The sequence below is a fragment of the Microdochium trichocladiopsis genome (genome assembly GCF_020744255.1).
Source record: "Microdochium trichocladiopsis strain MPI-CAGE-CH-0230 chromosome Unknown B0I36scaffold_8, whole genome shotgun sequence".
In the NCBI taxonomy this organism is placed as follows: Eukaryota; Fungi; Ascomycota; class Sordariomycetes; order Xylariales; family Microdochiaceae; genus Microdochium; species Microdochium trichocladiopsis.
In genome coordinates, this window is record NW_025763551.1 from 3,092,893 (window position 1) to 3,117,861 (window position 24,969).

At 57.4% G+C, this 24,969-nt stretch overlaps 8 protein-coding genes across 8 annotated transcripts; 4 read left to right on the forward strand and 4 right to left on the reverse strand.

Moving 5' to 3' along the window:
- The first annotated feature begins 257 nt into the window (after positions 1-257).
- B0I36DRAFT_331104 (aldehyde dehydrogenase domain-containing protein) lies at positions 258-3,448 on the forward strand. The gene is made up of 8 exons (XM_046154933.1): positions 258-558; positions 619-712; positions 775-815; positions 931-1,506; positions 1,607-1,730; positions 1,896-2,305; positions 2,574-2,638; positions 2,906-3,448. Exons 1-8 carry the CDS (start codon positions 310-312, stop codon positions 3,069-3,071), a joined length of 1,725 nt encoding a protein of 574 aa, XP_046009880.1. The 5' UTR covers positions 258-309; the 3' UTR covers positions 3,072-3,448.
- A 1,981-nt stretch (positions 3,449-5,429) lies between these two features.
- B0I36DRAFT_331107 (uncharacterized protein) lies at positions 5,430-6,768 on the forward strand. The gene has a single exon (XM_046154934.1). The coding sequence runs from the start codon at positions 5,851-5,853 to the stop codon at positions 6,679-6,681; it is 831 nt and encodes a 276-aa protein (XP_046009881.1). The 5' UTR covers positions 5,430-5,850; the 3' UTR covers positions 6,682-6,768.
- A 541-nt stretch (positions 6,769-7,309) lies between these two features.
- Positions 7,310-7,962, reverse strand: B0I36DRAFT_331109 (uncharacterized protein). The gene has a single exon (XM_046154935.1). The coding sequence runs from the start codon at positions 7,860-7,862 to the stop codon at positions 7,407-7,409; it is 456 nt and encodes a 151-aa protein (XP_046009882.1). The 5' UTR covers positions 7,863-7,962; the 3' UTR covers positions 7,310-7,406.
- Positions 7,963-12,221: 4,259 nt separating this feature from the next.
- On the reverse strand, positions 12,222-13,421 carry B0I36DRAFT_366200 (uncharacterized protein; the record flags this gene model as incomplete). The annotated part of the gene is made up of 3 exons (XM_046159254.1): positions 12,222-12,728; positions 12,818-13,080; positions 13,175-13,421. 3 exons carry the CDS (start codon positions 13,419-13,421, stop codon positions 12,222-12,224), a joined length of 1,017 nt encoding a protein of 338 aa, XP_046009883.1.
- A 752-nt stretch (positions 13,422-14,173) lies between these two features.
- On the reverse strand, positions 14,174-18,536 carry B0I36DRAFT_249520 (autophagy-related protein 11-domain-containing protein; the record flags this gene model as incomplete). Its single annotated transcript, XM_046150481.1, has 3 exons — positions 14,174-18,223; positions 18,281-18,392; positions 18,463-18,536. The coding sequence occupies 3 exons, from the start codon at positions 18,534-18,536 to the stop codon at positions 14,174-14,176; spliced, it is 4,236 nt and encodes a 1,411-aa protein (XP_046009884.1).
- Positions 18,537-19,191: 655 nt separating this feature from the next.
- B0I36DRAFT_331115 (centromere protein H (CENP-H)-domain-containing protein) lies at positions 19,192-20,701 on the forward strand. The gene is made up of 3 exons (XM_046154936.1): positions 19,192-19,781; positions 19,863-20,028; positions 20,174-20,701. Exons 1-3 carry the CDS (start codon positions 19,601-19,603, stop codon positions 20,547-20,549), a joined length of 723 nt encoding a protein of 240 aa, XP_046009885.1. The 5' UTR covers positions 19,192-19,600; the 3' UTR covers positions 20,550-20,701.
- Positions 20,702-22,854: 2,153 nt separating this feature from the next.
- On the reverse strand, positions 22,855-23,347 carry B0I36DRAFT_331118 (uncharacterized protein). The gene has a single exon (XM_046154937.1). The coding sequence runs from the start codon at positions 23,192-23,194 to the stop codon at positions 22,925-22,927; it is 270 nt and encodes an 89-aa protein (XP_046009886.1). The 5' UTR covers positions 23,195-23,347; the 3' UTR covers positions 22,855-22,924.
- Positions 23,348-24,073: 726 nt separating this feature from the next.
- B0I36DRAFT_376338 (high mobility group box domain-containing protein) lies at positions 24,074-24,433 on the forward strand (the record flags this gene model as incomplete). The annotated part of the gene is made up of 2 exons (XM_046160443.1): positions 24,074-24,140; positions 24,201-24,433. 2 exons carry the CDS (start codon positions 24,074-24,076, stop codon positions 24,431-24,433), a joined length of 300 nt encoding a protein of 99 aa, XP_046009887.1.
- Positions 24,434-24,969: the final 536 nt, after the last annotated feature.

Consider the following 24,969-nt stretch of genomic DNA (forward strand, 5'->3'; position numbering starts at 1 on the left):
TGTTGTTGCCCTGGGCCATATTGGCTTGGGGGGGCTCAATGTTGAGTGCCGGAATTCAGTGCAGACCAAGGTCAACTTGTCAGGAGTCAAGTCTATCACCGACGGACCACTGCTATCGTAGGCACTCGTACCGACTTCATCTGCCGGTCCTTATCGCCCAGGCCATGCGCGAAGTTGTGCACCAGCGCTTACAGCCGGTAGTTGACAGCGGCACCGGGCGAGTCAGGCCAAGTGGGGACCGCCGGCCAGCCCTGCGACTGCAGGCCGTTCGCAGGTCGGAGCCGACGGCGGGCGGCGGCGGTGCGGGGCATGCGCGAGCAAAGTACAGGCAGTGTGGGGAACCGACCTCGGCGCCAGGGCCGCTCGCCTCATACCTTTATGCTTCAGCCGGCGCCAATCCCACATTCCTGTCTTATTTTCTTTTCTGCGGATGAACCCGATCTCTCCAGCGGCCTCGACAACGCCAAAGCACGCAGAGACTGCCACCAAAACACTATACGACAAACAACAGAGCCTCCCCTCTCCAAAACAGCCGCCATCATGGGTGCCCCCGATATCGCAAGTACCCCCCTACCCGGACGAGAGTGCTTTCTGGTGTACTTTCTAACCTCCTCCTAGCTCAAGCTCAAGAATCCAGATCTCTTCCGCGACAAGGCCTATGTCAACGGCCAATGGGTCGAGGCCAAGTCGGGCAAGCGGTTCGATGTCATTGGTAACGACTCTGGTCAGCCTCGAAGCCTTTCCGGACATCTATGCTGATGCCACGAACAACAGATCCTGGAAACAACAAGGCATGGGCGTCTGTCCCTGACATGGTGCGTGCGTATTTTCTATTTCGCCGTAATTCTATATCTTCCCATACGGCCCATACTTCAAAAGGCACAACCATGCTGACAGACCCCGGCTCTCTCCCGTCCTCCCCACGCGCAGGCCAAGGAAGACGTCGACGGTGCCGTGCAGGCCGCCTACACCGCGTTCGAGGACTTCCGCAAGACGACGCCCCGGGCCCGCGCGCAGCTGCTCTCGCGCTGGGACGCCCTCATCAAGGAGAACAAGGACGACCTGGCGGCCATCCTGACGCACGAGACGGGCAAGCCCCTCGCCGAGTCCAAGGGCGAGATCGACTACGCGGCGGGCTTCACGTGGTGGTTCGTCGGCGAGGCCGAGCGGGCCCACGGCTCCGTCTTCCAGGGCTCCGTCCCGGGCCGCCGCGTCTTCACCATCAAGCAGCCCCTGGGCGTCGTCGCCGCCCTCGTGCCGTGGAACTTCCCCATCGCCATGATCCTGCGCAAGGCCTCGGCCGCCTTCGCCGCGGGCTGCACCATGATCGCCAAGCCGTCCCCCGAGACCCCGCTCACGGCGCTGTCGCTGGCATATCTCGCAGAGAAGGCTGGGTATCCCAAGGGCGTGTTCAACGTGCTCCCCACCACGCTGGCCAACACGCCTTCCCTGTCCGAGGCGCTCTGCAGGCATCCCACGGTCAAGAAGGTCACTTTTACTGGCTCGGTAGGTTCTTTCTGGGATTTTTATTTTATTTTTGTTATCTCGAACCCCCTTTGTTGTCGCTTCTCCTCGAGCTGACTCTGGCCTTTTGGGTGGAAAATAGACTCGGGTCGGCAAGCTCCTGGCTGCGCAGTGCGCCGACACCTTGAAGAAGCTCACTCTCGAGCTGGGTGGCAACTGCCCTTTCATCATATTCGATGACGCAAATCTCGACCAGGCTGTTGAAGGTGAGTCAAGCAGTTCCAGTCGATACCAGATGCATTCCTGGGCTCTCCGTCACCCTCCCCCCTCCCCTTTTCCCTCAAAAGCCATAGCACGACCACAACAGCAAAAGCAACCTACCACGTGCCTACCTACCAAAACTGACCTCGCACGAAAATTTACAAAAACAGCCCTCATGGCCCTCAAATTCCGCCACGCCGGCCAGGCCTGCATCACCGCCAACAGGGTGTACATCCAGCGCGGCGCGTACGACAAGGTGTCGGCCATGGTCACGGCAAAAGCCCGGGCGCTCAAGCTGGGCCACGGCACCGACCCGGCCACGACCATGGGCCCCGTCACGGTGCCGCAGGGGCTCGACAAGATCGCCGAGCAGGTCGCCGACGCCAAGGAGCACGGGGGCAAGCTGCTCACGGGCGGGCAGCGCGTCGACCTGAATGAGGGTTACTTCTTCGAGCCGACCGTCATTGGCGACTGCGCGCCGGAGATGCGCGTCGCCAAGGAGGAGACGTTTGCGCCGCTGTTGGCGCTGTTCCCGTTTGATCGCGAGGAGGAGGCCGTGCAGTGGGCGAATGACACAAGCGTGAGTCCCCCCCCCCGGAATTGTCCCCTTCCTCTTCCTCCTCCTCGTTCTGTGTGTGTCTCAAGTCGTGATTCCCGCCCTGTTTGGGCAGATGTGGTCACCGCGTTTCCTCCGTCTTCTCGTACGCTTTGAGCTTCGTCCCGGACGTCCGCTGGCCGACCTGCGGGGGAGGGGACTGTGGAGTGAAGATCGGATATTTTCCCCACGTGTCATGACACCAATGTCCACAGATTGGCTAACGATATCCCCCAACACTTTGGGAACACAGATGGGCCTTGCATCCTACGCCTTCACCAAGAACGTCGACCGCATGTGGCGGCTCTTTGAGAACCTGTACGTTTCTTGGGCTTCAAGTTTAGTTCTTTTTGCTCTTCTTTCGGTTCGATTTTGGGGTTTTTCCCCCCTTTTTCTCTACGTCCCTATTTCCTTTCTACATCGCCTATGAACCATCAAAGCCCCATCACATTCAACAGGCCAATCCTCCTTACCCCTCGCACTTTCCCCCAACCACGTTAACCAAGAAGAAACTCCCGATTCATCTTCCCCCGCACCCTCTAGCTTGCTTCGTCACGACTAACCTTGGCTTTTCCGACCAAACAGTGAGGCCGGCATGATCGGTTTGAACACGGGCAACTCGTCGGCCGCCGAGTCGCCGTTCGGCGGCATCAAGGAGTCCGGCTTCGGCAAGGAATCGGGCAAGGACGTTGCCATCAACGAGTACCTGATTACCAAGACGGGGACTCTGACTCTGGAGGATCACTTTTAATGAAAAACCCCGAGCAGCATGTTCTGCGTGTGTTCCGGTTGGGTTATTGGGGTGCGAGCATATTGTCGACGTCAACCACAGTACTCTTCTGGAAGGGGCATGCAGTGTGGCAGTATGAAGTAGTCAAAAAAGCAGTAAGGAAACGAGTCACTATCTCGTCATCTATTGGCCATTCCATTTCAGGCAGCTGGCAGCCGCATGTAAATATCAAAATCAGCATAAGCAGATCGCCAGAGAGCCCCTACAGGGGTCCAACGGGTCATCATGCGTGGCAGATAATCTACCAGGCCCCAAGCTGGATAACTCAGAACCTAAGATGTACTCCCTAATATAGCGGATACGCTTGATTGACTCAGAGTAAGTAGGTATCAGAAGAGTGCCTGACTTGATCCCCTGTACTGTCCGCCTGCGGAGGAATTTAACTCATTTATGCTGGCCTCACATGTAAGTGTGGCAGTCAGGCAGATCAGAAAGCTTGGCAGCAGCTGAGAAACACTTCCAGGTCCCCTGAAAGTGACCTGCATCATAGTAACAACATGTAACGGCCGGGCCGTGGGCTGGCAGCACCCACCAGAAACGGTCAAAGTCACCGATTAGGATTTCAGATCGCCGCTTGCTTACCCCCAGCCCTGTACGTTGCCTATAGCAGGTCTGTTAATATTGGCTCGCCGTGTTCTGGACGAGGCCAGCCTTGAAGGACTTGGTAAGGTGTACACTTGTGCAGCTCAATGTGAGAGGTCGGGTTCATGGTTCAGCAGAGCAGCCTATGCGTGACAGGCATAAACATTGGTGACACATGTCAGAAGATCTCCTGTGTGGGAGGCTGCCTTTGCGGTCGAGACATCACCATACGCTCATCGGACCGGCGCTCTGACCTATGGGCCAGGGTTTCTCACGTGGAGAAGCCTTAGCATGGTGAGTTACTCGAGACTGTGTCGAATGATGGACAGTAAGGGGGTGGTGTGTGGCCGCAATGGGGCGGATGGCAGATAGGTCCGACCAAGGACAGGTTTGGTATCGAAGATGCACGCTTCGATGCCCACTTCAGATGTCGAGAACCAAGCAGTCCCATATGGAATCTGTCGAACAAGGAATCTATGCTAGCGAGCCATCCAAAGATGCCGGGAAATAGGGACGATGGCAGCTGGGATGTGGGGTGCTTGCATACTACGCAGTAGACCAGTCCGAGGCATGATCTGGGGAAGTCGCCGAGGTCGCCTGGTTTAGGGCCCGTTGTGTGGTGAGGCTTGCAGGACAGGCTTGGCCGTGGCGGTCATGGGAGCTCGAAGCGGCTTGGCGCGAGCTGGCGCCATCGAACAGAACAGGGAGGGTGGCATGTTTTGCTGGGGGATTGAACAGCGCTTCGAGCGTGTCGGTGGACTTGATGTGCTGGGCAAGACAAAGCATGGCAAAAGGCTGTGATGGTACCTGGAGAGTCCTCTCGTTTCGTCAGCCAGGCCGGATGGAGGTCGATTGAACCAGCTCTGGAGGAGCTATTGCAGAGGACTCACGAGTCATCCTTGCTCGAATCGAGGGTTGTCGATGAGCGGACGGAGCACATGCCAGGCTGGTGCCATCAGGGGCCACTCTTGGGGCTGCGGGGAATGCTGGTTGTCGGGGCCTGGCTGGGCTGGACTCGGGCTGGTGCGATGCGAAGCCTTGTCGCTTGTCGAGGACGTCAAGATTGGCTTGTGGGTGGCCTTTGCATGAGGCAGCTGTGGTGGAAGCTTCGGTAGAATGCATGCTCCTGCTAAACGCTCCTGCCTCGCTTGACGGGCAGGTCACAACCACTGCCCAGCTGCTGCCTAAGGCAGCGTAAAGTATTTAGTGTACGTGCGTACGTACTTACGCTACTCAGCGTCTCACAAACTCACCCGTCGTGTATCTGCCACAGGCCTCTTCAGAACGCTCCACTACATCATTGAGAGAGCAGGCCTGGGCACAATATCGCGGCCGTTGAGCGAGTTCTGGCCTCACAAACGTCATCCTGCATCTGGTCACCGTGGCGTCGTCAACCACAATCACGCCTGTGCGTCCTTCAGCGGTGATCAGCACGCCTCCCACAGCGCTGGAGCCAGGCTTACAGTGGACAGACTGCGCTGTGGCATGGCAGAAAGAGCATCTCCCTTTGCCTCTTTGGGAAACCACCTCGTGGGACGGGCAACAGACCATGTGGTGGCTGGTTCTGTGCTCGACGCCCCAGAGAGCACTCCCGCCCACACACCGTGGAACAGACAGACACCCCCCTTAATCGACGACACAGACTCGACAGCAGCCAAGACAGGCCACTGGCGACCCCAGACAGCCGAGCCCATGTCCGCCCCAGGCCGGGCTCCACACACCTCTCTCCAGTACATACTACCCACTGCGGAATTGCATCGCGACCCGCGGCCTGCCCCAGTTCCTAGCGCCTCATGTGGAGGGCCCCCCGCTTTGGGGAAACCCTCTGGGGTAGCAATGCCCGCGGCTGCCGGCCTCTCATGCTCCTGTGGATGCGATGCGCCGGGAGAGCCAGGGCCTGCTGGTCCACCTGGTGGGTAGTGATGGCACCACCACAAAGGGGCCACTGCATGTTGCAAACTGTTCAAATACCTCGTCATCGCCCTTCAGCATGTCTGTCCTAAGAATCCCAGCCATCCTCAGAAGAACGACAGAACACAAAGTGGCGACTTGGAAGGGACACCTCGCGGAGGCACAAAGTTGAACAACACACAAACACCTGCACGGCACTATCAGACACCACCACCACCTTCCTCCAGGCTTACAAATATCCAACACCATGTCGACAGCGTATACCACCACAAAACGGCCTGCAGACGCCATACCAGCCGAGTATGCTGCTCAACGTCCAACCAAGCGGTCCCGGTCAACTCCAGAAGACGATGCCGTCACTGCCTTGCTGAAGGCCGTCTATCCCAACTGGACACCCGAAGATCCTACTTTGCTCCAACGAAACGGCCTCGTCGGCCCTGAGAGACCCATCCTCCGCGCCGTGGCCCCGAGGACACCACCACAACAGCAGCCGGCCACGGTGTCCCCAGCAAAGATCTTTGGCCTTCGCAACACCGAGCACAACATCCCCGAGATAATAGACGGGCCTTACTCGGATTTTCTCGACCGCACCGGAGCTTGCTATGAATACTTTCCCCACGCGATGTTGCGCAAGCTCGAGAGCGGCCGCAAGGTCTCGCAGCCCATGACACCAGAGTCGCAGGCTTCAAACACATCCTCGTCGGGAATCTCTGCGCACGGCATGGAGACACAACCAGCATACGTGGTCATGCACAGCCGCGAGCAAGGGTACGACCGCATCAACATGGGCTACCGGCTGCACGGCGTCTTCACCAACATCGATGCGGCCAACGTCAAGGTCATGGAGCTCTTCCAGAAGCAATATCGCGAGTTTATGATGATCAACACGCCCAAGGGGACCATGAGCAGGCTCCGGATACCATTTATCCAGTCTCGCGACGGGCCCGGCCACGGCTTTGACTCTGATTGCCAGGCGTCATGGTGGGTTGATGGTTCAGGCTGTCTAGCTCTGCGGGCTTCGAACTGGGGTTCAGGCGAGGGCAAGGTCTACGTGATGAAGCAGGACTTGTACAGCTGAGCGGAGGGTTGGGTAAAGCAGACGGGAGTCTGGAGCACGAGGATAATGAGGGAAGGCCTTACTGGCTGGGACGGGTCAATTTCTCGGAGGCGTTGGGACTAAAAAGGGCATCAGATCTGGAGTTTGTGAATTTTTGGGGTTACTGGCATGAAAAGGGTGTTTGCGGCCGGCAAAAGCCAGTGTCATTTTGGCATGTTCGCTGGCCTACACGGACCACATAGCTATGTTAATGAATGAAACGACATCAGTCCAATGACGGTCTGTCAATCCTAGGTGACTGTGTAGGACGACTAATTCTCGGTAACTCCCTCTTTGGCGTGGCAAGCTTCGCGTGCGGTGCATCATCGAAAAAGTTGGGGGTGACGGAGATGAAAGCTGCGCTAAGCAAGATCTGGCCCACCTCCGCGTGCGGCGGCAGTTGGCCCCAGAACGGCAAAGAAGCCCGGGCGGAATGATTGATGTTGTCTAGCTTCGAACGCTGGCGTGTTGGCTTGCTTGCAAATCGAGCTACCCCTCCAACGCCTTCTCATGGTGGTGGTGGTGGTGGCTCCAAAAGGGTGGTGGTCATCAAGCCTTGAATCATTAAGGGTCTGAACAGATGAGGGGCTTTGGCCTAATCTAGAGAGAGGTGTGTGTGTGTGTGTGTGTGTGTGTGTGTGTGTGTGTGTGTGTGTGTGTGTGTGTGATATTAGGTCTAGAAAATATCCCGGGAGCCTCTTCCTCTATCATCCTCCACTTGTTCTGTTCCTCATATGGTTCTGTTTCTGTTCCGCATGTCCCAATGCGACCTGACCTCTCGAGTAATGCAGACGGGCGGGGAGACGTGGTAATGATTCAATGATCCAGGCATGCGGAGTCGTAACGAGCGGCGAATGGAAAGGCGCAGCACAGGCTAGGGCCAAGGCGATTTTGAGGGGAGTTCGAGAAGGGTTCGATGATTGCATGGGAGTCCTGAATGGCTGCGTGTGTGCGTTGATTGCTAGAGGGGATGGGGGAGGGGAAAGGCAAGGGCATCGGCAAGAGAAGTTGGGTGGTTGTGTGTGGGTGTGTGTGGGTTTGCATGCGGGTAGGTTTGGACATTGTCTGCAGCAGATCGTTTGCTTTTCCGTGCGTGCACAGAGAGAGAGAGAGATAAGGAGAGAGACGAGAGAAGAGAGATTTACACAGGACGAAAACCCCATTCTGCTGAGAACGTTGCTTGCATGAAAGACATGGCCCGGGACACGGACTGGAAATGTAGCCTCGCCAGGTTGGCCTGGATTTTCTCACGGTGGTATGGAGTAGAAACAGACTCGTCTGACCCGGGCCGCACACCTTGAGGGCTTCCAGTGAGCATGGCTTGTTGTTTGGTCTTTCTGCTCACCTACCCCAGGCGGATGAAGTGCGCGGCGCGCGCCACAACGGGGCACCCCGCAAAAGCGATGTTGGGCTGGAGTTTGCGGCACAGTACAGCGCGCCGGGGGCCCCTGGCAGAAAGGCAGGTCGCAGCGTGGATGGGGACCAGAAAGCTGCTCTCCGTCACAGGCGCACACACACCGAAAGAACGGCGTGTTTATTCCCATATCGGTCTTTGCGTGGCGGCGGCGCAGGGTCAAAACGTTCCCAGGAATAGACGTCCGAATATGGGGATAATGTCAGAGAGCTGCTGGTGTTTGCAGATGTGCCGCTGGTGCTGCTGCTGCTGCTGCTGCTATGATTCCAAGCATTGTTCTACAGTAGGACAATCACCATCGTGACAAAATCGGAGCTTGAGCTTGACCACCCGGCGGTGACGGAGGGACGACGATCGATCTGTGATTTTGTGTTGCGTTGCGTGGCATGGTCCCACCAGCCCGCAGGCCCAGGGGGCTTGCCAGCTCAGGGGTCTTTAGGGATGGGGCCGCTCCCCCCCCGGGACCTGCCCCCGTTTTCTGCCCCGGATCGAAGCAGCAGGCGAGCGGGTCGCGTTTGAGAGGGCAGAGAGCATGATAAAGGCGAGGGCGCGACGCAGTGGAGACAATCGTGCGATGGAGCGCGAAAACACAGCCAAGAATCGAGGCAGCAGCAGCAGCTCAAGAAATGGCCAGCCCCGAGTGTTCCCGTAGGTCGTTGAATCCTAATCGCTCCGGCCAAGACACGTAGACTCGTACTTGTGACGGACCCTAGTGGCTTGGTCAGGACCTGGGCAAAGTGGCTTGGGCTGATCTTCCCTTCCCAAGTCTGAGGAGAGTTGCTCGCGTGGTCGGTCCAACGCCCCCAAGATCTGGGCCCAACAAGGTCATGGCAGGCTCAAAATTTTGTATGGAGGCAGCATCCCTCCGTCGGCGCCCGTACCTACGCGAGCACTCATCGTAGCTTCACCGGCTCGGCTAGTGGTTACAACACTACGCACCCCCATCGCTTACGCCAGGCGAGTAAATGCCGGCGCTTTGCATCTTGCGGGCAAGCCTTAGCTGCGTTTGAGGGCAAAAAAAAGTACATAGCGTCTGTCCTACAATGACGCACGGACGAGGACCCCGCGGAATCCCGTTCCGCGCAGTCCGTATTTTAGCTCTGGGGTGGAAATGCATGACCTACTTTAGTGTGCTTTTAGTGTGTGGTTGTCATTCCAAAATGTTCATTGGCGACGGCGAGTTTTATCCCTTGGGGAATACTGGGGGGTTTGTCTCCAAATGTCGCCGCCTGTCCCGCTGGGTGTGTAGGTATGATCGGCTGGCGAAGTCAGCAAATCTTTCTTTCGATCTGCTCGTCTGAGACACGACTTTGCTTGCCTGTGCGCTGAGAAAGGAGGCAGGGATGTCAATGTGACAAACAAAACCCTACACGGGCGCAGTTCTCAGTAGGGTCTTGTCCTTGGCGGACACCTCAAGATTCTGTCCAGCTGCGCGGATGCTTGCGGGTTTATCGCCACACTCTGATGTGACGAGCTGGACACACACGCAAGGGCTCCCACAGACAGTGCTTGGCATCGGACAAGTTTCCGTACCCCGCAGGAAGAAGCCGAGCAAGCACAACGCGGGGTGCATGGGTAGTGGTGTGTAAGACAGGACGACAATGGACCAATCTGGCGGTGCTTTGCGATGATATCAGGTGAGGTCGCGAGAGACTTCGTTCAGCCCAAAGCTCGGGCTGGAAGTGGACTGACAACCAGGGGAAACCCGTGCGTTCTCAGCACAGGTCCTGCCGAGCCGTTGAAGCTTCTGCAGCCCTGGTCTTCTCCAGATTCGTGCAATTCCGCCATCTCAAACCCAGTTTGGAGCCATTCTTGTCTTGTCTCGTACCCGAAGTATAGCACATTTACAGCAATCTCTCTGTTAGAGATAATACAGTATCCAATATCTTCCCTGGCCCCAATCAAAGTCTTCTGCCTCACGCCTACTAGCACGGGCTCACATGTCCATTCCTACCACTGCCAACAGCAGCAAAAGCATCTGTTAGTCTCAAGAATACAATCCCCGAGCACGCAGGACGTAAATGTGTACAGCTGCGAACTACATGCTACGTCCTAGTCGCAAGATTGGTGGTCATAGCCCGTCTCCGGGTATGGGAGTTCCGCTCACGCCAGGTACTGCTGCTTTTCACCCCCCTCCGATGGTCTCCTGAAGCTTTTCCTGCATGAGCCAGCTGCGCAATGGAGGCCCTCTCGCCGTAGGTATTCTGAGTCCTCGCTCTTCAGCTGGGTTCCCAAGTTTGACTACTTCCAACATGCGAGGGACATCTGCTATGTTTATACGCTGCTATGAATATCTGAAAGCGTCCCTTCCCCCGCCAGAAATAATGTTCTTCTACTACCTAGTCTGGAATTTCTCACCTGTCCGAGCCAACCCTCCTACCGTAGTCACATTACCTTGGGAGATAACCATGACTGTGCTCAACGAGCACGCTGCTTCTTAAGGCTGGCCTGACACAGCTCTAAAGGTTCTTTGATCACAACACTGTTGTTGTAATTTTTGGAATGAAGGAGTAATGAAAACTTTTCATGATAGAATCTCCCGCATCTCAGAACTGTAGAATCACTTCAAAGTAGCTTGCCATCGTTGCTCGCATGGGCGGACCGTGGACATTGATATCCACTTCTGGCGATCATGGGTCTTGCCCTTTGAGCACATCGGGTTTCTGGCCTGTTCAATACATTTCAACTTCTATTCCTTTCGACCGAATCTTCGCGCTCCAGACCATACGTCACGACTCCCGACTCTAAATTACTCGTCGGCTGGCGATCATTTCTCAAACCTAAGCGTTCCGGGTGTTCCGAACGAGGTGACTGTTTATATCATACTGCTTGTGTGCCATCTAGTAGGAGGCACCGGGTCTGCTGAAAGTGAAGCTCACCATCTAGGGCAACCCGTTCCTAGGGGTTCGCTTGTTGTAGTAAGAGTCGAGGCCTCGGGTGTCATCGGCGGCTAGGAAGGCCTGTAAGAGAAATGGGCGAAGTGGCTTTTACATCAGGATCTCACAGTACAGCTGTTACCCGCCACTGCGATGGAAAAGCCTCTCGTTTTGGCACAGTACAGTATTTACATGGACCGGGAAAACCTACACGGGTATCTCTAGCCGGAAGACAACTGATCACGTTTGGTGTAAACATTCATGATGCGGCGATATATATAACAAAGTAAGGCATCTTTCCATGTGGGAAGTGGAAAGCTAATTTGAAAAAAAAAAAAAAAAAAAAAAGGGGAGGGGGAGAGGCGAGAAGGACTTGCGAGACAAAAAGAATTAGAAAGAAAATCAAAAGAAATTGTGCCGAATCGTGCCGCATTGAGTCAAGATGAGCTAGCCGATTCAATTTGGCAAGCCGATCTCAGAGTCAGTGGCAGAAGTACAAAAAGGAAACTTCCAAAGTGAAAATCAGGTAGGGGAAGGAGAGGAATGCTCATGTCTGCGTTCTGCGTAAATGGAACACACTCTGCGTACACTACCACGTCACGACAGACTAGAAGATGCCTCGCATTTATCCTGAACCGAATTTATTCTCCAAAGTACTTGATTGGCTACATCCTGTGGTTCCTCCGGGCATACATACGTTGGTAATCACAACGTGCGCTCCTCCGCGCCATGGATCCTGGTACTGACCAGCAAGAACGGCGGGACTCATTCAGTTCATGAAAATGATCCGGGGACAGGTATATCATTGTAGTCCCACACTAGATGAGAGTCTCAACATTTTATACATCTTTGCTTCTATTTCTACAGGTTTGGATTTGGCATATTTGCTTGATGGATCGTTCTCTCAAGACTTTTTTGTACACGAGGCACCCCGCTCATCGTCGTGACGTCTTCTCCTCCTCCACTATTCGTGCTGTGCGGTGCCCAGACGTGCTATTCGTACATCATCTGCGCCTTCCCCCGGTATCGTCCATCCTGCGCGGTTGGAACCTTCTGAAGTAGGCCGTGGTTCTAGAGTTGTCGGGGTCATGTTCTCCTAAGACAACCCCCTTACGAGGGAAAGCCAAGCATGGGTATCCCATCCGATGCTGACCACCAACATTCTGGGTGCCTGCTCGCAAAGAAGCACATGCCACCAACAACAACAGCAACCCTCTCAAAACACTTTGGGTCTAAGCCACCGGCAGAGGCTCCGGCACGACATCAACCTCCCGCACGATCGGCTCGAGGCCCTTGGCCACGACAATCTCCACCTCGAAGACGCCGATCCTCTTGATCCGGTCCTCTCCCTCTTCGAGCCCGCGGATCGCGACGCCGTGCACGTCGCCGAGCGTGGCAGCTGCGACTCGGGAGCCGCCGCCGAGATCGCCGTCCGTCGCGGTAGCAGCAGCAGCAGCAGCCAGGATCTCGGCAGCCCGGGCGAGGATGTCCTGCGTCGAGACGGACCCGAAGATGGCGATGGGGCCCGGCGGCGGGGTAGGCGCGGTGGCCTGGGCCGCGGCTTTTTCGTCCTCCTCGGAGAGCACCGCGTTGGAGGCGATCAGGGGCGAGCGGCGCAAGGAGGCTGCCTGCTCGGCGGCCGCGGCGGGGCTCGTGGGTGTCGGCACGGCGATGGGCTTGCGCTCGAACGTGAGGACCGGTGGGAGGAGGGCCTTGAGAAGGTCGTGGACTTGCTCGGGCTGGGGAGGAGGAGAGAAGGAGAAGATAAAAAAGTCAGCAAATAATGTTTCGGGATCCAGGTCACAAGGGAGCAAAGGTAGGACAGTACCGGCATCGTCAGAGCCTGCTTCTTCTTCCTCGCCGCCACGGCGTCGGCCTCCATGGCCTCGACGGCGGCGACATTGGCATCGCGGCTGCTGCTCTCCATAGCGGCGAGCACGCTGCGGGGCTGGCCAAAGGTGCGGTCGCGCACGCCAATGGCGGCCTCGGTGAGGCCCATCTCGCGGAAGCGCTGCTTGGTCATGTACTCTGCGCGGCCGCGGGGGAACCAGTAGTTGCGCATCCGGCCGGCCTTGACGCGCATGATGGTGTCTGTCGGTTGTGTTTGTGGTGTTGGGTCAGCCAGCCAGCCAGCCAGACTTTCAATATGCACCAAGGACTTGATGGGAGGGTGCAGCAGACTCACCCTTCTTGCCAAACCCGACAATGTCCTCGAGCAGGCGCACCGGGATGCCCTGGAGGTCTTCCAGCTCGGCCTTTGTCGCCTTGCCGCGCTGCTGCTGCTGCTGTGTCGCCACACTCCCACGCATCACCATCGTCATCACTGCTGGCATCGTCGCCGTTGTCGTCGAGGTCGATGCCTGCTGCAGCGTGACTCTGCGCAGGCAGCTCAGGCAAGCCGGCGCCCGGGCCGTCATCCGCGGTGTCGCCATTGTGCGTGTGTGGTTGTGATAGTTGTCGAGGTCGGACAAGGTTGTCGTTGCCAGTGTGTCGTCGTCGGCCGCTCGAGAGACCAGACGGAGCTTCAATTGCGTCCCTTCAATTTTCTGCCAGCTACAGCCCGGCTCTGCAGGGGTTGCATGCTTGGTGGCCAAGCCCCACACCTTGATGTACATTGGCCAATCATAAAATGTGGAGGACGAGATCCCCGCTATGGTCGGATTGGGTTGAGCCTTCACAACCATACACAGACGCCAGCAATAATGGGACGGCCAGAATCTCCGTTCAGTGCAAATACAGAAATATATATAGCTGTATGCATTCATGCTAATGTGAGAATTTTTTGACGTTCAGAACGCCTGGTGCGCCAATGCTATGCTCCGCCGCCCTGTCCCTTGCCAACGGCGCAGTCCGCCAACTATTACCGCGGTCCAGTGCTTCCCCAATCACTTCGAAGGATAACTGATATCCAGGTTCCACAAAGAGTCCCACACGATACTCTTCTTGCTCGGGCTCTCGACAGAGGCCTCGCTCACCACGCTGAGATCTCGCTCCAACCGTCGCTGCGGCCGCTCTGTCGCCTTGCTTGGTGACGTCGACGGCCCGGCTCTGACCTTTGCTGGGCTTACAGATCGGTCGGCCCGATGCTTCACCTAGAGTACAAAGCATCAGCCAGGGGCCTCTCATTCATGGTTCGTCTCCTTTTCCCAGAGCACACGCAAAAGCCATGAAACTCCAGAGGAAACTAAGGACCTAGAAGAGTGTCAATCTCTTCGTGACTTTGCCGCACCTCATTGTCATTTCCTCTGCTTCCTGCCACTGCCTCAGTGGCAGCTGCTCCTGCCGTCATCTTTCCGGACCCCCGATTCTCTTCCACGGCCGAGGCCAACTCGCGTCCCGCCCCAGTGCCGGTAGCGTCTGCCTCGTCTCGATGCCGCGAAGCAGCTCCAGGGCTTGTCCCGGAAAGAGGTGACTCGGCAGGTGCTGCGCGAAGACTGTTTGTCTCGCTGGCCAGTGCACTGCCTTTGGTGGCGGCGTTCGCGCCGACCGCGAAGGGGATCGCCTTCTTTGAGCCCGTGCTGCTGCGCCGACTGTCCAGGCTCTTGCTCAGAGTCTTACTCAGATCCTCAATCCCAGATGGTCGTCCCAGCTTCGACTTGCTCTTGGCCCCGCGGCTGCCTTGCATGTCTGCCACCGCTGCAACGGTATTGGCGGCAACCGTAGACTTGCCGAGGCCCGGGGTAGATGGAGCCCCCGGCTTGTCTTCTTGCGCGTCAATCAGCCACCAGCGAAGTCCATCAGACAGATCAAAGGGGTTGTCAAAGTCATCAGTTGTGTTTAGCGAGTCTGTCTCTGCCTCGGACGCGTTGGCCCCCGTTGACTGCAGGCTTTTTGACAGATCGACAACACGCTCCTGCACCCTGGTGATCCGAGCCACAAGCCACTCGCGGCTGCGCAGGCGATGGCTTTCTTGCTCGCGTAGGAAGAAATGCGGGCATCCCACGTTGAAGGCAGCCCATGCGCCAGTGGTTTGATTTCGTGTGGGCAAGAAGAGAGCAAGGTCGCCCTCCTTGAAGTGCCGAAATGCGATTTTGTCGTGCGCGTCTTTGGCCAGATTGTGTGCACGCTCGCGATAGGCGCGAGCTTCGCGTGTCATCTTCCGTGCCGTGTGCTCGACCTCTTTGATGCGGCGGTATACTGCATCGGAAAAGGCGTCGATATCGAAAGAGCCTGGCCCACTCATGTAAGCCTGGTACTGATCGCTTTCTATCTGCGCATTCTCGGCGTTCATCCAGTATAAAAGCTTGAGATCTGCACTATCGGCCATAGGGTTATTGGCCAGAGACATCGACTGGCGGATGGTGGAGCTGTTAGGGTCCGAAGAGTCGTTTGGATTTTGGGGTGTTCTTTCAGCTCTGGGGATCTTCTGGATCACCATCGTGCCGTCTTTGCGTGACACCGAGAAGCTGAGACGCTCCAACAAACGTGTCAGTCGCTCATTCTGCGTGTAGAGCCGTTGCGTCAGCTCTTTGCTGCGAAGACTGCGCTCGTCGTGGCGAGTGCCGAGAGCAGAAAGTCGAGATTCCGACGACTGGAGCCTTTCTTGATACATGCGAACTTCTTCGTCGAGGCTCCCAAGCTGAGACTGGCGGGATGCCAGCTGCTCGTTCAAGTCTGCAACCTTTTGTTCCTCGTCGCTCAGCTGCTTTCGCAAGGTCTCGGAACCAGTCTCTCCCTCGGTCATCCTTGTCCTAAGACTGTTAAGCTGATCGCGGGTTTCCTTGACTTCTGCCTCCAGGGTCACGCAGCGCGCCTTCTCCTCATCCATGCTCTCTCGGAGATGCACAAAGTCCAGCTCGGTTTGCGTAAGCTTTTCGCGTGTTGTGGACAGTTCGGACTTGGTGTCCTTGACCTGTCCTTGTGCCATGTCCAGATCAGCCTTCATGAGCGAGAGATCCTGTTCTAGCGCTTGCACCTTGACGAGCACGTCATTAGATTTGCTGACGACGGACTCTATTAGGTCAGCAATATCTGCCGGGGCAGGCGTGCGAGGAGCCAGCTGGCTGTGAAGATCCCTAAGAGACTGCGTGTGAGCCTCGGTGCTCTCGTCCGCCGTCTGGCAGCGCTTGGTCAAGGCTCTGATGGCATCTCGTGCTTCCTGGAGTTGCCTCTCCAGGGAGACATTCCGCTCCCTTTCAACGCGCGCTTCGTTCCGCAAGAAGTCGACCTGGCCTTGGGTCTTGAGAGCCTCATCCCTCTTCTCGCGATTCAGTCGCTCCACATCTAGCGTTAATGCATGGAAGCGTTCGTTGAATGTCAGCTTCTCGTTCTCGCGAGACTCGCCGTAATGTTCGATCTCGTCCTCGGTCTCTTCGATCCGGGCTTTGAGCTGCTTGATCTCATCCTCGAGCGACTTGCGCTCCTCCACAAATTCTTTCTTCTGGGCTTCCATATTGCCTAGAAGATCTACCTTCATAAGGTTTGCATGGTCCATGTCTCGCTGCAGGATTTCTGCGCGTTCATTGGCATCCTTCTCCAAATTCGCGGCCCTCTCCCTTTCGGCATTGAGATCCGCTTCAAGCTTCGCGATACGTTGGAAGAGCGCTTCTGCACCATCGATTGATGATCGCCGTCTGTCCTCTTGGGGTCGAGGCGACTTGATCGAGCTGGAGGAATCCCTGTCGTGTGACTGGAACAAGTTCCCTATCGAGGGCCGAGATGCTTGACTCTGTCTGTGCAACAGATCTTCCAACCTCCGAACGCGACTCTCTGCAGTCTTGAGCTTGCCTTCCAGCTTGGTTTTGTCGTCTTGCAGACTTCGGAGCAGCTCGTCGTCCCCACGAATCAATAGGCCACTTCTTCCTAGCGCTGCTTCATGCATGCTTCCGTTCTTGAAGGCCTTGAGTCGTTTCGATTGTTGTTTCGTTGGTGTCCGCAGCTCCTCGATGAGCTTGGTGACGTCCTCGATCACAGAAGGGTCCGCCTTGTGGCGCTGGATCGTGGACAAGAAATCCTCAAGGTCTTGACGGGACATGCTCGGCCACACATCCTCCTCGCCTAGCAGGTTGACTTCGAGACCTAGCACGTTGTTTTCGGCCTTGTCAGGCCCGTATGTGCTGCCCACCATCTTCTGCCACTTGCGCCGCCGTTTCAACTCTTCATCTTGGAACAGTGCCATTTCATTGACAAGTGTCGACGAGTCGGTTTTGACCTTGTCGCCCCACTCGCGGCGGCGGACCGCTTCTGCCACGAACGAGGCGTACATGAAGGGTAGCTGTTGAATTAGGCGCAGGTAGTCAAAGGTCGTCATCTCCTCTTCGCCCTGGTTGAGGACGTTCATCTGATTCTTGACCGTTGAGTGCAGGCTTGTAATCTCGGAAATAGTGCGCATGAACATCAAGGACTCGGCCGCGATGCTGTTGCGAGACTCGGTGATGTATTGCAGGAGATCGTCCATCTCAGTAGCACGTTTCTGCAGACTAGGCAGGAGCTGTCGTGTGTGATTCTGTGCAGTCTTGGAGGCTTGTGACAGATCACGCGACTGGCTACTATACTGCAGTGTAGCTTGATAGTCCGTGTCCACCTTGTTGGCCACCGCCTCGATGTCGCTGAGAAGCTCCTTGCAATTCCCAGCCTGCTTCATCACCGACCGATTGAGAAGCTTGTCAAAGCTCTGGAACAGCTCGTCACAGCTCTTGAACATCTTGTCGGCGTTCTTCTCGAGGTCCGCTATCTTGCTGTTGAACTTTCGCAGGGAGGTGGCGGCAAGCTTGCCAGCCTTGCGTGACGTCTCGGGATCAACGAGGTCTTCTAGAGTCGCCTGACGTGCTTTGCGCAGATCGCGACCAGTCATATAGCGCATCATGGCTGGAGAGATGTCGATGCTGCGCGCAAGCTCGAGATATGACTCCCAGTTGTTTGTGAGCATTTCGTAGTCCTGCTGGGTCGGGGTCGCCCACTTCTTGAGCTCGACAAACTTGGGCTCGATGGGCTTGAGGGCGGTATCGAGGTTCGCAACAGCCGCATCCAGACACCTGAGCATGACATCCATCTCACTGTGGCGATCGTTGATAGCACTGAGCATAGCCGTGCAGTCTCCAACCACGACTAGCGCCCAATCGCGCCGCGACTTGAACAGGGCTTGCCATGACGAAAGCGAGTGTGTATCGTTGATAGCGTTCGGGGGTGCCGTCGGGACGTATTTTTTTGGTAACGGGAATTCGGAGGTCAGGGCTGTTGAGGCCCCAGGGGATGTCACCTGGGTGGCGCGGATATCGTAAATGAATACTTCTGTCTATGAGGTTGGTCAGCACGGGTTTGCAAGTGCATCTGAACTTGTCTGGGTCCTCACCTCCGACTTAATCGTCTGGAGTTTGATCGTCTTGCCTTGGGTGTTGAGGGCTACAATGTTGTGAACAGGAATGCCGCTTTGGCTGGATACCCATGCTTTGAAGTCATCGAGGCTGGAATATGGATCTTTATCAGAACATGATGGCCGGGATACTCTTTGCATGGGAACGGCGATCTGCTTACGAGGTGACTTCTGAGAGATCTGTCTGCAGGCGCTGACCCGTTGGGGCAATCAACACCTGCGTCTGCGAAGCCATGATGCCTATGGCTGGCCATGCCCGTCAAAAGCGCGTCGAAATAATGGATTTACTGCCGACCGAGCGATCGAGACGGTCGAGAGACAGGAAGACTCGGATTGTAGACGTGGCCGTGGCACGGCCAGAGCGCGGACTGATTGTACTGGTCGGTCAGGACATGGACAGTGTATATTGATTAAAGGTGTAAGCGAGCCGTCGTCGTGCCTAGAGGCGAGATATCGAGACCCAGAGTGACAGCCTGTGGACGCGGAGGGGCCGGCTCGCTCGTGGTCAGCTGCGTCGTCGACTGTCGAGCGCCGGTGACGGACCAGGCGAGGCTGCCAATGGAGACAGGACTCTGTACTCAGTGTGTCGCGTGTTGCAAGGCAGCGACGGCGAGGTTGACTTGTGGCAGATTGACGGGCGAGAAGGCCGGTGCGCTAGAGAGTCGCCGATGATGCTTGCCGGGTCACTAAGACGGCCCCAGGGGCACCCCCGAGCCCCATCTGGGCAGCAGCGTGCATGCGTCACAAGGACAAGCACGCCGCAGCCCAATCACCGTCGCCCGCTGCTGCTCGGTTGGCTCCACCGCTACTCCCGGCCCGCACATGCCCCCAGTGTCGGGATACAATGTGACGATGCCACATGACGATGCCACTGATAAGGCAAGCGTTGACGACCAGGCACGACCTCTTTGAAGCGCTGTATTTACTCGGATCACTGCAACCTGCACTGTCCCTCGATGCCCTCTCGCGCAAAGCGACGCTGCAACGCGCCCGACGACCTGCTGTCGCCTCTCTCCGTGAATGCCCTGCTTTGTCACCCATCAGGCTGTCAACAGGCATTCTCAGGCAACCACTTTAACTCCGCATATCTCCACCAGACGCGCTCGGCGCGTCAAGAGAGGCTGCACACACACTGTCCACTCGCCGGCCCACGACATATGGTGTGCAAGACGACATCATCCATGAGCATCACCAGAGCTCGAATCGGCCCAGTCCCGACGCCGGATCAACCATGTAGCCAGCACCTCTTTCTAGCTCCCTGACCCGAGTTTCTATTTGCCCCAATAGTGCCGAGCAGCCATGGACACTGCCGCTAGCGACATGGCAAGCGTGCAGCAACAACCAAAGCACGAGGGCGGCAAGGGCCAGCTGCCCCTCTCCGACGACGAGCAGCGCATCCTCGAGCTGTACCACCAGCTGCGCCAGCTCGAGCAGGAGCTTGCCCTCACGCGGGCTCTGCACGAGTACGAACCGTCACCGTGTAAGTCAAGCGCGTGCCGCGTTCTCAAAACATAACCGCAGGGCAGCCCTCTGACCTTTGTTGTTCCTTCCTTTTGCAAAGCCGCCCGAAACCCTGCCACAGCGGACGACATCGAGGCTGCGCAGCAAGCCCTGGCCGACTCGCGCGCCCGCTATGTCCTGCGTAACCAGATCGTGGACAGCGTGCTGTCGGTCAACCCGGTCCTCCAGGCCGTCCACCATGGCGTCAACGCGTCCCCCATAGAGAGGTGTGTTTTATTCTCGTAGTATCCTGAACAGCGCCCGTGCTTCCATGTCCGCTTTCCCGGCTTCGGTCAAGCCACACGTGCACACAACAACAATGACTTGATATGGCGGCTGACATCTAGGGCCTACCTTTAACATCAACAACAGAGATCTAGCCCCGGTTCTCACAGCACGAGACAAAACCTCCACAGCCTTCGCCAAGCAGTCAACCACCCTTCGCGAGATCCTTGACTCTGCGACCGCAGTGGAGATCCAGTTTGCCACCGTCTCGCGCGAGAACGTGACCCTGGCCGCACAGGTCCTCGAGCTCGCGGCCGAGGCGGCCAAGAACAAGTCCCAGCCAGTCACGGACCCGGCCCAGGCCGCCGAGATTGCGGAGCTCGAGGTCCGGATGAAAGCCAGCAGGCAGCGGTTCCGCGTCGCCAAGGGCACGGCGAGTGCGATCGTGGCGGGCAGCGGCGTGGACTGGGCGAGGGATCCGGAGTTGAGGAGCATCGTTCTTGATGCCGAGGAGGATGATTGAAAAGAGTCAGGGAGGAAGGCACACGCAGCTCAGAGATAGAATGGCGGTCCCTTATTGTCCACCAGCCACGATCCGCCTGAATACACAGAGCTCCTGAAGTGAGACCAATGTCATCACCCCACGTGGCCTCGTGGCAGCCATGCCAATCTTCATGTGAGCGTCTTCTATGCCTATCATCTGCTGCGACATGGATCATTGTACCTGCATCACATCACATCTCTGGTAAGGCTTAGCGCGGCCTGCAGGTCGACCGCGTGGGGGACGGGCCCATGATGCCCAACAGGCATTATCTGGCCATTCTTCAGGTCTAGGCACGACCCATTATTGAGGTCAGGCCAGGACAAGCACGAGCGAGATGAACCTGGATCCTCAAATCCGCTAGCAGCTTGGGAACATCAAGGATGACGCTGTGACTTTCCAGCAGAAGCCCTGAGGCGCCCAAGCTGTGGGGTTGTGATCCTGCAAAGCGGCGGCAGCTAGGCTGGATCGGGAGCCTGCTGGGTTTCTTCTGATCTGCTTGCGAGGGCATGCTCAGCACTGAGAGTGTAGAATCAGTGATGCGACAGGCTCGAAGGGCGCTAGTCCCGTTTCGGTTCCTTCTCGAACACAATCAGACACGAACTGATGAATTGAGGGAGGGTCCTGGGGTCGACCGCGAAATCGCATCAACCCACATGATCCGGGAGGGTCCACTGGTAGCGATGGTTGGGGATAGCCTCTGGTCTTCGAGCTTACTTCCAAGCTCCTCAAGCACCGGGAACACATCCAGCTGCCTAACAGGACGAGCGTGGCAGCACTGGCCCCGCAGCAGTTGCCAACTAGACTGTCGTTCGGACAGAGACGTCACTTTGTGGAACGTAGTGATGCTTCGTTGCGTAATATGAGACAGTCTTGCTTGCGTGCCGGTCTTCATTGTACCATCGATACCTCAAGCTTCGCGCCGCTGTCATGGTCGCGTAGCAGTGGGCACGAGGAAGTTGTTGCCAACGCCGTTCGGCCTGACATCGAGGTCTGCATAATGAAAGCCGGCATGCTCTCGATTATGGTAGACCTTTCCTCGCACATCTAGATGACATATCAAACTTGCTCGGGGTCCAGTCGACTTATACAGATCACAACCACGTCGCGTTTGTAGCTTTCAGGCAAGAATTGGCTGCTGCGGAAGAGATGCGCGCAGCCAGTGCTGTGATTGGCAGCGCTGCTTCATCGGACACGGACGAACCAAGCCAGGATGCTCTGATGGGATGAGGGCCGACAAGGCGAGCATCGCGCTGGCAGCAGCCGGGCTGACACCACGCTCTCGCAGAGCATGCGTGGGAACGGTGGGAAACCTGCACAGAGAGTGTGAGAGGGGAGGGCCAAACTACCAGCAAAACGAGGTGGGCGGGCAATCAGCTACGTGCCAGGTGCCCGCTGCGCGCACCCACAATAAAAGCAAAACATGCAGGCCAGCCAGCTCGAGCCATTGCGACGCATGCGCACGCTAGGCAAGGGTGAGCTCCAGCTTGTGTCGGCGGCAGATCTTCTCCGCCCACAGGTACCCGGGCTGAGCGAGCCTCGTGCATCACCTGGGCAGGAAAGGGAGCATCATGGGTCCGACGGCTTCATTCAACCTGTAGATGGTAGTTGCGAGCATCTGTCGACTCGTGTATTGGCAATGCAAGACAGCAAGCCTTGTAGTGCACGTGCTGTTTACGAACACGGCCGGTAGGCTTCTTGTACCGCGATCGCGCGGAGCAACGAGGAGGTGACCACGATGGGACAGAGCGCGTCGTCGAGGGAGGAGGGCCGGCTGGCTAGTCTGAGAGGGTCACGTCTGACACTACTGCTGATTTTGATCCGGACTGGGTCGAGCAGGTAGCAGACGAGGGGTTGGAAATTGGCATAGCCGATGTTCCAAGGTTGTCTGGCGCGCAATGGCACGGTGCGCATTCATCGTGGAGTGGTGGTGGCTTGGAGGATGCGACGGTACAGCAGCGCTCGCAGCTGGTACACTCATTGAGCGAGGACTCTGGAGTAGTAGTCACTGCTTGTTGCGGGTGGCAGAGAGGAGGCTACGGGCAGCCGGCTGCCAGCTGCTCACCAAGCTCCTCCAAGCCCAACTGGACTAGAGAGGTGGGGTACCTCTCCCCACCCGCAGCTGGCGCCTAGAGGGCAGGTACCTCTACCGAGTCGAAGCGGCTGTAAGCCTTGGTGCCCAGTACGCCCAGACGGCCGCTGCAGTACTTTGGTGCCCACAGTGCTCTCTGGTTCGGGAGCCCTCGTCGGCCGCCGCCCTTGGTTACGGGCGGTTGCTGCAGCCCGGGCAGGGGCGAGCCAAAATCACTCACGCCCATGCCACTCCAATCTGCCCAGGCCCTGCTCGCGCCCCCCCCTCACCTGGCCGTCCCTCGCCTTGGTCTGCCTGGCTGGCTGGCTGGCTGGCTGCGTGCGTCAACACGCCCGGCGGGCCAGCTCCTCCTTCCCGCCCAAGTGGGCAGTCGCTCCTTCCTGGCTGCGCAAAGCAAGGTGCACGCCAGCCTGTCCCCCAGGGGACAGGAGGAGGAAGCGCCCGCCCGGGCTAGCCCAGGCCAGCAAGAGGCAGGCACACCCAAACAGAGGTACACACACACACACGCACCAGACACACACACACTCCTGCTCATGCCTGGCGCACCCCCCCAAGCACAGGCGGCGGGCAGGCGCACTCACTTGCACCCAGACACACACCCAGCCCAGCCCAGCCCAGCGCGCGGTGCCTGCGCGTGCACCACACAATCACCCGCCTGCAGTAAAAAGGCGGGCAGCCTACTCTCCCCCCATACAAATTTCCCTCACTTCTCTCCCATACAATTCTCCCACCAAAATCCCTCCCTCACACGCAAACACATCCTCACTGCCAGCGCACCGCTGCACAACTGTGAGTACCTCGCCCGCGCACCGCGCCCCAGCCCCTTCACAAGTCACCCTCACGGCCACGCCCGCCTGCACGCGCAACCACTCAATCGTCGGCTTTCGACTTGCTTGCATCGTCGCAGCTCGTTTTCCCGTCGATTGGCACCTCGCAAGAGTCGTCCTGGCTTCTCACGAGAGTGGTCGTCTCCAGCCTTCGCCCTTCACCACCGCACTTACACGGCGCCGTCCACCCATTGCGCAGCCCTACTGACACGCGCATCCTGCATCACAGCTTCAACTTCATCCACCACACATCTTGATTTCTTCAGAAATCCCCTCAGGTATGTATCATGGCCTCCTACAGCTTCCCCAAAGCTTCAACTCGCGCAATTGACGCGTTGGCGGCTGCAATCGTGTTTGCGACCGCCCAGCGCCTCTCTCCTCCGTCACAGCCAGCCCACTAGCCCCTCACCAGCTGCCGAGCCTCAAATTGTCCCTGCACGCGCCGACGCGTCGCGACGGTTCAGGGTCTCGGCAGTGCTTGCACCACCAGTTTTGGCTGGCCTGCACCACCAACACATTTCGCACCTCAAATCATCTCTGTCATCAGTCGCCCGTTACTAACATGTCTACCTCTCCAGTCCTTCATCATGCCTAAGGAAGTCACCAAGCGCGGTAAGGCCGGCGAGAAGGTGAAGCAGAAGCGCAGCAAGAAGGGTAAGTTCTCATGCATCGGCTCCGCGATCCATTCGGGCTGTGACTGACAAGACACTACAGACCCCAACGCCCCCAAGCGTGGTCTCTCCGCCTACATGTTCTTCGCCAACGAGCAGCGCGAGAACGTCCGTGAGGAGAACCCCGGCATCTCGTTCGGCCAGGTCGGCAAGATCCTGGGTGAGCGGTGGAAGGCCCTCAACGACAAGCAGCGCACCCCTTACGAGGCCAAGGCTGCTGCCGACAAGAAGCGCTACGAGGACGAGAAGGCCGCCTACCAGGCCGACTCTGACTAAGCTGTGTCCCACCAAACGGCGGGTGCTGTCTTGTCTGGACTGGATACCCTTCTGGGATGTCTAGTCCGCCTGTCTGCGGGGATGCAACGCCTGATGATGCGATGACGGTGTGTGGTCATCTGCTCTGGGAGCGTCGCACCACGGCGGACGGCTGGGTATTCTTTCTTCGCGTGTAATTACGGTATCGGTCGGTGTTGAAGCACAGGGATGTGTTTTTGCTTTTTATGAACTGCGCGTATTCATTGCAAGGGAATTGGGCTACGGCCTCGGGTAGCCACGATTCTACGACTGTAAAGTAAAGTAACTGGTCGGGAGGTGTCGACGAGGAACACTCGGCGACGAGCAAAGACAACTTTTTGACATGAACATTCCGAGACCTGCCACCTCAATGGAGGTTGTGCTGATCTGTGCTGGTGAATGCGCTGGAGGTGTTTGTGACCACTGCAACATACCCGTCTGGCCACCTGGGCATGGGCAGATGACGGCTTCCAAGGTTGCGAGGCTGGCCCAGCGTGGAGCTCGGCAGGCCTGCCTGA